At 35.8% G+C, this 12,416-nt stretch overlaps 2 protein-coding genes across 2 annotated transcripts in view; both read left to right on the top strand.

The window, feature by feature from the left end:
- Positions 1 to 9,079, top strand: part of HELRODRAFT_112321 (hypothetical protein) — a gene marked incomplete at both ends in the record, with an annotated part of 15,589 nt that extends 6,510 nt beyond the window's left edge. Inside the window, 18 exons of the mRNA XM_009020347.1 lie at positions 18 to 142; positions 453 to 502; positions 763 to 841; positions 1,439 to 1,603; positions 2,070 to 2,290; positions 2,498 to 2,636; positions 3,010 to 3,120; positions 3,494 to 3,721; positions 3,879 to 3,931; positions 4,367 to 4,531; positions 4,956 to 5,155; positions 5,316 to 5,488; positions 5,981 to 6,058; positions 6,617 to 6,691; positions 7,390 to 7,548; positions 7,922 to 8,032; positions 8,378 to 8,570; positions 8,979 to 9,079. Of these exons, the coding sequence (XP_009018595.1) occupies positions 18 to 142; positions 453 to 502; positions 763 to 841; positions 1,439 to 1,603; positions 2,070 to 2,290; positions 2,498 to 2,636; positions 3,010 to 3,120; positions 3,494 to 3,721; positions 3,879 to 3,931; positions 4,367 to 4,531; positions 4,956 to 5,155; positions 5,316 to 5,488; positions 5,981 to 6,058; positions 6,617 to 6,691; positions 7,390 to 7,548; positions 7,922 to 8,032; positions 8,378 to 8,570; positions 8,979 to 9,079 (2,426 nt within the window). The remainder of the gene's footprint in view (positions 1 to 17; positions 143 to 452; positions 503 to 762; positions 842 to 1,438; positions 1,604 to 2,069; positions 2,291 to 2,497; positions 2,637 to 3,009; positions 3,121 to 3,493; positions 3,722 to 3,878; positions 3,932 to 4,366; positions 4,532 to 4,955; positions 5,156 to 5,315; positions 5,489 to 5,980; positions 6,059 to 6,616; positions 6,692 to 7,389; positions 7,549 to 7,921; positions 8,033 to 8,377; positions 8,571 to 8,978) is intronic.
- A 2,845-nt stretch (positions 9,080 to 11,924) lies between these two features.
- Positions 11,925 to 12,416, top strand: part of HELRODRAFT_173742 (hypothetical protein) — a gene marked incomplete at both ends in the record, with an annotated part of 1,635 nt that continues 1,143 nt past the window's right edge. The window contains 2 exons of the mRNA XM_009020346.1: positions 11,925 to 11,969; positions 12,151 to 12,255. Coding sequence (XP_009018594.1) covers positions 11,925 to 11,969; positions 12,151 to 12,255 — 150 coding nt within the window. The remainder of the gene's footprint in view (positions 11,970 to 12,150; positions 12,256 to 12,416) is intronic.

The following is a 12,416-nucleotide window of genomic DNA, read 5'->3' as shown; positions in this document are numbered from 1 at the left end:
CCCCGTGATGATATCAGGGGCCACGCTGCCCTCCTTCAAGCCCTACGACCTGCACCCCAGGGCAGGTGGGTTTATTGATAACAGATTTTTGACTGGTCTCAATGTCCAGGAGTACTTCTTCCATTGCATGGCTGGCAGAGATGTAAGTTTGTGTTTGTGTGTGTTTCTGTCTGTCTCTCTCTCTCTCTCTCTCTCTCTCTCTCTCTCTCTCTCTCTCTCTCTCTTTCTCTCTCTCTCTAATGTGTGTGTTGTATGTTTCTATCTAACTATCTAATGTGTGTGTGTTGTGTGTGTGTGTGTCTCTCTCTCTCTCTCTCTCTCTCTCTCTCTCTCTCTCTCTCTCTCTCTCTCTCTCTCTCTCTATCTAATGTGTGCACGTCTGTGTGTGGCGCGTGTGCGTGTGTGTAATTTATATTTTTTTATCCAATCTATTATTCCCATTACACATTCAGGGCCTCGTTGATACTGCCGTTAAGACGAGCAGGAGTGGTTATTTGCAGAGGTTTTGATGATGATGATGTTGATAATGACGATAATGATGATGGTGATGATGACGACGATGATGATGGTGATGTTGACGACGACGATTATGATGACAGTAATGATCTATTATATTGCTAATAATCCATAAAAATTATATCAATTTTCTTAAATTCCTCTCTTATTAATATCCTCTGGTGTAATTAATTATTAATTCAATTAAGTCAATTAATTATTCATTCAATTAATTGGTTACGTAATTAATTAATTGCTGTTCACCAGATGTCTGATAAAGCATTTGGAAGGCTTAACCTCTGCCTATGACGAAACCGTCAGAGATAGTGATGGGAGCATTATACAGGTCTGTATCATTGTTTGTTGGTTTGCTTGTTTGTGTATATGCTCGTTTGTTGGTTTGTATGTATGTATGTATGTATGTGTGTATTTATGTATGTGTGTATTTATGTATGTATGTATGTATGTATGTATGTATGTATGTATGTATGTTAAAACCAAAACATGATGAGTGTATGTATGTATGTGTGTGTGTATTTATTTATGTATACTCGTTTGTTTAGATGTTTATTTAGTTGATATTTATGTATGTATGTATGTATGTATGTATGTATGTATGTATGTATGTATGTATGTATGTATGTATGTATGTATGTATGTTAAAACCAAAACATGATGAGTGTATGTATGTATGTATGTATGTATGTATGTATGTATGTGTGTATTTATGTATGTATGTATGTATGTATATATGTATGTATGTATGTATGTATGTATGTATGTATGTATGTATATGTGTATTTATTTATGTATGTATACTCGTTTGTTTAGACGTTTATTTGTTTGTTTGGATTTTTGGATGTTTGGCTATATGTAGGCATGTCCGTTACCAGCCTACTAATCTTCGCTGAATTGGTCATTACATTTTAACCAACGTTTGCAGTTTAAGTATGGCGAGGATGGCTTGGACGTGATGAGGACTTCTTTCCTTGAAAAGAAGCATTTCTCGCAACTCATCGAGAACCAATACTCCATCGTCAATAAGGAACTGGAAGCTGAGATCTTCAGTAAGATTAATACTGTTGACGCTTTGCAACATCATCTTAAGGTTGGTTCTTTGGTCGGTCAGTCGTTTGCTTGGTTGGTCAGTCGTTTGATTGCTACATCTTAAGGTTGGTTAGTTGACTGGTTGGTTCTTTGGTCGGTCTGTCGTTTGCTTGGTCGGTCAGTCGTTTGCTTGGTCGGTCAGTCGTTTGATTGGTTGGTCAGTCGTTTGATTGCTACATTTGATGGATGGTTGGTTGGTTGGTCAGTTTGATTGTTTGGCCAGGGAGGGGCTAGTTTATTACCTGGTAGATAGGTAATCAATACGACTATATACTTATCCGTTCTTTCTTCTGCACTCATTCATTCAATCATTCACTCTATTCACAACTCATTTATTAAATCATTCACTCTATCCACAACTCATTCATTCAATCAGTTAATCACACAGCTATAGTTTCAACGCATTCTTTCTCATTCATTCACTTTTTCGTCCACACATCCATTCACTCACCCACCCACCCACTCAGATGGAGGAATGGAGATCAACCCACGAGAATTTTACAAGGAAGACAGCCTTTCAACTCTTCTCAGAGAGACACTGGGATGAGGTGAGAGAGAGGATGATGATGATGAGGAGGGTGCAGATGGATGGAGCGAACCAGGCCTTCATTGAAAGACAGCTGGATGAAATATGCAAGGAGGAACTATCGAATATGTTCGACAATATGAATGATAAACAAAGTAGAAGGTACACACATATATACATACATAGATACATACATACATACGTACGTACATACATACATACACACATACATACATACATGCATACATACATACATACATACATACATACATACATACACACACACACACACATACATACATATATCCCTACCACCATTGGCATCATCATCACCACCACGGACATCATCATCATCATCACAACCACCAGACTTCAGAAGAAGTTAATGACCTGCCCTGACCCAGTTTCGAGCATTCTACCAGCCAGCAGATACCTCGGCTGCACCAGTCAGCATTTCCATGACGTGTTGGAGGAGTACATCAAGAGAGATGATAACAAAGTGAGTGCTGTCCGTTTTGGAGATGCTGCTACTTCTGCTGCTGCTGCTGATGATGATGATGCTAGTAATTATGATGATGCTGGTGATGTATTGATGTTTTCGTTATCGCTTCCGTTACTTAACTCGTTAGTCAGTCTCCATCCACCATCGCTCCATCCACCATCGCTCCATCTACCATCACTCCATCCACCATCACTCCATCCACCATCACTCCATCCACCATCACTCCATCCACCATTACTCCATCCACCATCACCCCATCCACCATCACTCATCCACCATCACTCATCCATCATCATTTCTCGAACAGGTTCTAGTGACGGAGAAACAGCTGAAAAAATTGATGAAAAAATACAACCCATCATCGTCGTCGTCATTTAAGATGCGTCATCCGTACAAGATAACGACTGATGACCTGAAGAAGATGATGTACCTGAAGTACCAGAGAAGTTTGATCCAACCTGGAGAAGCTGTTGGCATCCTGGCTGCTACTGTGAGTGTCGTTGTCGTTTGGTGTGGTCTGTGGCTGTCGTATGGTGTGTGAGTGGTTGTCGCGCGTGTGTTAAGTTGGTCGAATTGGTTGTTTGATTGTTTCTACGGTTGTTTCATTATGCGGCTGCTGTTGTTTTATCGTTTGGTTTTACATTTATTCTTTGAGCAAATCACCCATCAACAAATCAATTACCATCTATCAACATACCTATCTATCGCTATTCGTTTAATCCACTTGCCAATCAATCAATCAATCAATCAATCAATCAGTCATTTATCAACCTACCTATCAATCACTCAATTCTGCAATTTGTTCACAAATCTGTCTAACCATCTACCATCTTCTCCCCCTCATTCACTCTCCCATCAATCAGTCCATGGGTGAACAAACCACCCAAATGACCTTGAACACTTTCCACTTTGCGGGTCACGGGGCCATGAACGTGACCCTGGGAATTCCCAGATTGAGGGAGATACTGATGGTGGCCAGTAAGGACATCAAGACTCCGATGATGATGGTGCCTCTGCTTAGTTTGGGAGATAAGGCGGAGAGGAGGGTGAACAAGTTTATTAAAAAGTTTAGAAGAGTTCCTCTTGAAAAGGTAAGATGAGGGTGTGGGTTGTGAGGGTGATGATAATTTTGAGTGTGTGTGATGGTGATGATGATGATGATGTTGATGATGAAGATATGTTGATGAATAATGGAAATGTTTACAGAGTAAGCTAAAATTTGTTGTTTCCTTTTTAAATCCAATCAAGGTCCTGTCGTCCGCTGTTGTAAAGAAGACACTAATAGTCAGTGAATTTAAAAAGTTCGTTTGGCTGACGCTTATATGTTCATTGTATCTGTGTAGTGACATCACCCTATGTTCATTGTATCTATGTAGTAACATTACCATCATTATCATCATCACCATGCGCTAACATCATTATCATCAACAACATTATCATCACCATCATTTTTTCTGTTAATCATCATCGTTATCAGATTCATCAGTAATAATCAATTGCTACGGAACTTCGCCCATGACCAATAACATCATCATTTTTGCAATCACTGTTGTTAATAATCACAAGCAGCTGAAACGTGTGTGTGCGTGTGTGTGTGCGTGTGTATGTGCGTGTGTTTGTGTGTGTGTGCGTATGTTTGTGTGTGTGTGTGTGTGTGTAGTGTACGTCCATTTACATATTATATAAATATGCTTATTCATGATCAAAAATATGTTTATTCATAATCAATAACAAAGGGGTCACAGGCTGTACAAGATACGATTCAACGTGGCACCACATTCCTTGTATAAAGACGATTTCAACCTGAACCCCGCCAAAATCCTCAACTATTTGGAGTCAAAGTTCATGGGTCACCTGGCCAGGGTCATCGAGAAGCAGGAGAGAGAACTGGTTGCTTCCAGGTGAGGGTGGAGGAGAAGGAGGAGGACTGTCTTGATGATGATGATGATGTCTGATGATGATGGTGATGATATAAATGATGATGATGACTGTATTGATTTTGATGGCTCTAATGATGATGATGGTGATGATGGTAGTGATATTACTGATGGTGATAATGATGGTGGCATTGATAACGATGATGGGGAAGATGATTGATAATTTTTTTTTTCATCACCGTTTTAACAATTTTTCATCCAACAGTCTGCTGAACACGAAAAGAGTCAGCGTTAAAATTTTTAAGAAGAAATCCGGTGGCGGTGATGATGACGATGGAAATGCCGATGATGATGATAACAGAGCCGATGGAGGCTTTGATGATGGTGGTGGTGGTAACGGAAGAAGAAATGATAACGACGATGATGGTGATGGTGGTGGGAGAAATAGCGATGATGACGACGACGATGATGATGCTGCTGCTGCTGATGATAGTGGTGATGATGGTGAAAGGAAGCGGCGAGCAGATCAAGATGCTGATGAAGAAGAAGATGATGAAGCTGGTGATGATGACGATGATGATGGTAATGATGAGGGCAGTGGTGATGACGATGGAGATGAAGATGGGGAGGAGGATGGCAAGGAAAAAGGTTGATTTAGTTTTGGTTGATTGTTTTTTTTATTACATAAGAATATAATTATTATTATTTAAATAATAACAATAAGAATAATAATATTATTATTGTTTTGAACGTAGAATAAAAATTTTCTTAAATATTTCTGATCGATTATTTTTTTTCAAATCCAAAGCCGATGAAAACTCAAAAAAAAAGAAACCAACTAAAAATAGAAGTAAAAACAACGAAGACGATGATGATGATGATGACGACGACGATAATAATAATAAGAATAATAATAACAATGATGAGGGTGGTGATAATGATGATGAAATGACGGAAAAAAAGAAGACGAAAAGACGAAAGGTGGTTAATGGCGATGGACAGAAGGAGATAATCCTGGAGGAGGAGATCGATGATGATGAGAATGATGAAAGAATGGCGAAGAGGAAAATTATAAAGATGGATGTTGATAGAGAGAGAGTCGAGGTGAGTGATGATGAAGATGATGATGATGATGACGACGATGCTGATGATGGTGACGATGATGGTGATGGTGACGATGATGATGATAGCAGTAATATATTGATAATGATGACGATGGTGATTATGATGATGATACGAGGTTATTTTTGTGATTATTCTTATCAATATTTACTATTCATTAAGAATAGCACATAGGTTCAGTTTCTTAAAATTTACGTTGTATTAGTAGTAGTAGTAAACCGAAAGAAATAGTTTAGATCAATTTTACCCCGTCACTATTAATTAAATAATTAATTATAATTATGATAAATTATTTAACTATAATGGAAATTATAATAATTAATTAATTAATTTATAATTAATTCTCGCCAGGCTGTCTGCTCGAAATCTCACGTGATAGATTACGTATATGACGTGCAGGATAACATGTGGGGAGAGGTTACGTTCAAGGTCATTTAAGGAATGAATGATGAGTGAAGGAATGAATGAGTGAAGGAATGAGTGAGTGAGTGAGTGAGTGAGTGAGTGAGTGAGTGAGTGAGTGAAGAAATGAGTGAAGGAATGAGTTAGTGAGTGATGAAATTGAGGAGTGAATGGTTGAAGACACGAATGACTGAATGAATGATTAAATAAATAAATGTCTGATTGATTGAAGATTGAAGTTATTGAATGAATGATTGAATAGATAAGTAGGTGAATGAGTGAATGAATGTCTGATTGATTGAAGAACGAATGAATGAATGAAGGAGATGAATTATCGATTGAGGGGATGAGTGAATTGGCGATTGAATGAATGATTGATTATTTAATTAAGTGAATGATTGAATCAATGTGGACAAATGAATGAATAAATGAATGAATGAGTGAATGAACACACCTAAATTGATATTTAGATACAAAGCAATTGATGACAGAATGAATGATTGAGTAGATAGAAAAGATATTATTATCATTTTATAAAAATTTAAAAATATTTATAAATAAATATCAACCAATAAACGACTCCAGTTTGAACTTGCCAAAAAAGAAATGGACATTCAGTGGCTGGTTGACAGCGAGATCAAACGGACTGTCATCAATCAGGTAGTAGATTTTGAAATAAAATTATTTCTCTACTAATTATTTTATTTTGATATTGAAATAAAATTATTCCTCTAATAGTTATTTTATTTTGATTTTGAAATAAAATTATTCCTCTAATAATTATTTTATTTTATTATTAATTGTTTTATTTTTTCCATATTTATTCAGTAATTTACACCATCGCTTCATCCATTCAACCATTTATTTATTAATTTTTTTATTCGTCTAATAGATTAACTTTCCAGTCAATCAACCAATCTACTTTCCAATCATTCAATCAATCAGTAAGCCAACGCGTGCACGCACACGTACAAACAAACACACACACACGTACAAACACATACACACACGTACAAACACACACACACGTACAAACACACGCACACACACGTACAAACACACACACACGTACAAACACATACACACACGTACAAACACACGTACACACACACACACACACACGTACAAACACACACACGTACAAACACATACACACACACACACGTACAAACACATACACACACGTACAAACACACACACACACACGTACAAACACACACACACACACACGTACAAACACACACACACACACACGTACAAACACACACACACACGTACAAACACATACACACACGTACAAACACACACACGTACAAACACATGTACACACACACACGTACAAACAAACACACACACAGGTTGCCAATATAAGCAACTGCATAATGAAGGAGATAGATATAAACGACTCGCCGGCCTACATGTTTGAAAGTGCCCTCAACGAACTTGAAAGGATGACGTCACGTGGTCTTCTCTGTGGGAGGAGGAAGAAGTTACAAGTAGAGGGTCTCAACATTCAGGTTGGTCCGGTTTTTTGGGTGGTTCTTGAGTTATTTATGTTCCACTTGGGTTATATATACTTGGGTGTGTGTGTATACACGTTAGAGAAATTGGAGTTTGTGCGATTAGGCGCTATATAAATGTTGTGTTTGTTCGTTTGTTTGTTCGTTTGTTTGTTCGTTTGTTTCTTTCTTTGCTTGTCTAATTAAATGATGATCGGTTTACTTATTCATTCATTCGTTCATCCATTCAGTCAGTCATTTGTTTTTCCATTGATATTGTATAAATGATGTGCTGTTGAATCAATCAATCAATCAAATTATGCCTTATTGAATTGTGCACATTACGCATACAATCATGTACGTACACACATTTACTTCATGCACTTTGCAGGAGATGTACAAATATCAAGACAGGTTGTGTGTTGACGAGTTGTACTGCAACAACATTCAGGCGATTGCGCTAAATTACGGTATTGAAGCTGCTTCTCAAGTTATCATCGAGGTTTGTGTGTGTGTGTGTGTGTGTGTGTGTGTGTGTGTGTGTGTGTGTGTGTGTGTGGGTGGGTGTGCGTGCGTGCGAGTGTGTGTTTTGATGTTTATTTTTCGTGCCCATATTAACCCATCCATCTAAGTTGATTTGATCATGTAAGCATTGACATGCATATTGTTTGCTTGGCTTGGTTTCTGTGTTGTTAATGGGAGTGTGTGTTTATTTAGATCATCATCTTGTTCGTTTCGACAGCAGCAAACATACAAAAGACAGACAGACAAACATACATACAAACCGCCAAACAGACACAAACAACCAAATAAACAACGCAAATAAAAAAAATTCTACCCCTATCAGGAAATCCGACAAGTGTTCAAGGCGTACGGCATCGACGTTGACTACCGCCACCTGTCGCTAATCGCCGACTACATGACGTACGAGGGCTCCTTCAGACCATTCAACCGGTTGGGACTGGATTCAAATGCGTCCACACTCCAGAAGATGTCCTTCGAGTCGGCTCTTAATTATCTCAAAAAATCCATAGTTGATGGTCAGTTGGGTGAATTATTGAATGAATTGATGGATGGATGACTAGATGAATGAATTGATACATGGATGACTAGATGAATGAATTGATGGATGGATGACTAGATGAATGAATTGATTGCTGGATGACTAGATGAATGAATTGATGCATGGATGACTAGATGAATGAATTGATGCATGGATGACTAGATGAATGAATGAACGAATGACGAATGGGTACATTTGTTTTTTATTTAGTTGGCTGGGTTCAGTTTGATGTGTGTTTTATTGGCCACTGGAGGAAGGCAAAGTTAAATTGATTCAAAGTTTTATTCTTAATCCGATTTAATATAATTAATTATTCTTGAACGAACTAATTTAATTGATTTAATTAATCCAATTAACTCTAATTAATTACATCCAATTAAATCAGGATCGCACGAGAACGCTGAGTCACCATCCGCCTGTCTCATCCTAGGAAAACCCATCAAAACAGGAACCGGATCGTTTGATTTGGTGGTACCCGTCTCCTAAATATAATATTCATAGTAATATATTTATAATTAATTATGACAATAATAATGACTAATTGCTATAATAATTGTAATATTATTATTAGTTATTTATTATGGTTTTAAAGTGAGAATATTATATACTTGTTGGCTTCATTTTGTTAATATGACGAATTTTTTTAATTTACATAAAATTTCATTTCAAATGAATATTTTCGTTATTCGTAGGAATTCATTTTTGTAATTATTCTCGCTGATGAAGAAATGAATTAGTACTATTTGAGTTTGTTTTTGTTCTTATTTTTCAAAATTTGTTTAATCTGTTAAATTAAAATTCGTTCAAATATTTTATTACGTACATCTAAATGATTGAACATTGAAATGAGATATTGTAGCATAGAGAAAACTAAACGTGATATTATTGTTGTTTGAAATCTTGTTTGCTTTAGACATAAGTTATATTTGAAAGAGTAATAAAAATCGAATGAAAGAATGAATGGATGAACGAATGAATGAATGAATGAATATAGCATAAAGAAAACACTCTATGGTGATAAATCATAAGACCCCGTCAGACCGATTGAAACGAATGAAGTAGATGATAAATAACTCGAATTGTATACAAAGTTTTGTATACTATACAAAAGGCCTTTTGTATAATATACAAAAGGCCTTTCTTTGTTTGCGATACAAAGTTTTGTTTGAGATACAAAAGCCCAATGTTTGAGATACGAAGTTTTGTATAAAATACAAGTGCCCGATGTTTGAGATACAAAGTTTGGTATAAAATACAAAAGCCCAATGTTTGAGATACGAAGTTTTGTATAAATTACAAATGCCCGATGTTTGAGATACAAAGTTTTGTATAAAATACAAAAGCCCAATGTTTGAGATACGAAGTTTTGTATAAATTAAAATGCCCGATGTTTGAGATACAAAGTTTTGTATAAAATACAAAAGCCATGTATGTCTCGAGTCTTAAAGAGTCCTTATATAACACGCAATCACTCGACGTCAGCTTTCGATATGAATGGTCCGTGTGCCATTTTAAACTTTGAAGAATTTTTCATCCACTCAGAAAATATTTTGTGTCTTATTTAATCAGTTGTTCTAATTGATTGATTAATTAATTAATTAGTTCTAAATTAAAAAATGATTTCTCTTTTGTTGTAAAAGCGTTTTTAATTAATTGAAAGTTTTAGAATAAATAATTTTAAAATGTTATCAAGAAAAAGTAATCCCTAAAGAAGTTAATATGAAATCAAATGACTTCGCAGATACTACGAGAGCCACTTGTACTATATAAACAGCTGCTTACATTCCAACCAACTCGTCTATACAATCCTTCCGACTTTTCACATGTTGGGATCTACCCAAATTTAGCATTCCACCAATAATTCTATATCGTTAGGTATGTATTTATCATCCATCTATGACAAAATAAAACCTCTCAAATGTCAATCAAATTTTAAAAAACTTTTAAACAAATTATATTAGAGCAGATGAAATTCATAACAGTCGATAAAATGCTGAGTAACTTTTTTAATTACCTTGTCTTTTTTTCTCTAAATAAAAAATATTTCTTAAGAGAAGGCATTAAATTGGGCAAAATAAGTGAATAACAAGTATATACGTATTACACGTGTGTGTGTGTGTGCGTGTGTGTGTGCGTGCGTGGGTGTGTTTTGTGTGTGTGTGTGTGTGTGTGTATGTGTGTGTGGGTGTGTGTGTGTGTGTAGTCAAACAAACAAACATCAAGTTTGAGGTCCAGAGACAATACTTTGATTCTATTCAGTCATTTCTTCTTCAATAAGATTACGATATACGTCAGTATAATAAAAAATTCTTTTTTATGACAAAAATATCCCTCAAGTTTTATCATTCAAATTTAGTTCGAAATTATTTTTATAAATTGGTAGAATGTGGATCAACAAATTGTTTGGCTGAGAAATCAATCTATCAACCAACCAACCAATCAGCCAACCAGCCAGCCAACCAATCCAGAGTTAATTTAACAATCTATCAATCAAATCATCCAATCAGTAGTCACAATCCCTTGCGCTTTCATTTAAAATGAGAATGGCTTGATTTACTTTACTTTAATTGGTTGATTGATTAAAACATTGATTGATTGATTGATTGATTGATTGATTGATTGATTGATTGATTGATTGGTTGGTTGGTTGGTTGGTTGATTGATTGATTGATTGATTGATTGATTGATTGATTGATTGATTGATTGATTGATTGGTTGGTTGGTTGATTGGTTGATTGATTGATTGATTGATTGATTGATTGATTGATTGATTGGTTGGTTGGTTGGTTGGTTGATTGATTGATTGATTGATTGATTGATTGATTGATTGATTGATTGATTGATTGATTGATTGATTGATTGATTGATTGATTGATTGATTGATTGATTGATTGATTGATTGATTGATTGATTGATTGATTGATTGAACGTTGTTTGTTGGGTTCTTTTAAAATGTTGAGGGGATAACCCGAAAAATTTATTTTAAAATAAACGTCAGACATTAAGACTCCAACACACACAATCACTACCATTGTATCGAAGTTTAAAAAATTTTCAAAATGGTTCAGCCCATTGCTATAACATTTCTCGTTTTGTTATCGCTGACAGTAAACATTTTTGTTTGAATAATTTTTAACAATTTTAAATCTAAATGCGTATATTTCAATTCTTGCATGTCTAAGGTGACATTAGCTTCAACTGAATCAACAAAACGTGTATAAATACGTAGGGATTTGCACGCTGTTTCTCAAACAGTTTTCGTTACTAGTAAAGCTACCAGGTATTTCTTTCTCAATTAATTTATCAGTTAACTAGGCCTGTTCTTGAGATTATGATCGGAAGATTTGTTGGCAGTGGCGACTGTGACTCTCGTTCTGTTGGTGGCCACCAGCAGTGGTGAGTGTGTCGGCGTTTGTGGGAATGATCTGCTGTTGATTTTGTTAAAACTGATAGTGATTATGAGTTTTGTTACATTATGTTTCTCATTGTTTTCGATTTGCCACGTACATGAATATCTTCATCGAAAGTTTTAAAACCGACAAATAATTAAAGCTCAGGATACAGGAACCTGTCCATCTCTTAGATGTTCTACGGCCTGTCGCTACGGATACGTCCCTGATGACAACGGATGCCAAACGTGCGAGTGCCTGAATGCCTGCGTGGTAATTATTACTTACTTTTGCCTATGTGCATTTATAATAGGATTGTTTACTGAACATAATTCTAATATTATATACTATATATATATATATATATAATGTTTGTAACCTGAATTATTTGATTTTATTTTATAACAATTTTCAACCCTCTATAAACATTTAAA

Source organism: Helobdella robusta, assembly GCF_000326865.2.
Source record: "Helobdella robusta unplaced genomic scaffold HELROscaffold_27, whole genome shotgun sequence".
Classification (NCBI taxonomy): Eukaryota; Metazoa; Annelida; class Clitellata; order Rhynchobdellida; family Glossiphoniidae; genus Helobdella; species Helobdella robusta.
This window is presented reverse-complemented; position numbering and strand designations above follow the sequence as displayed.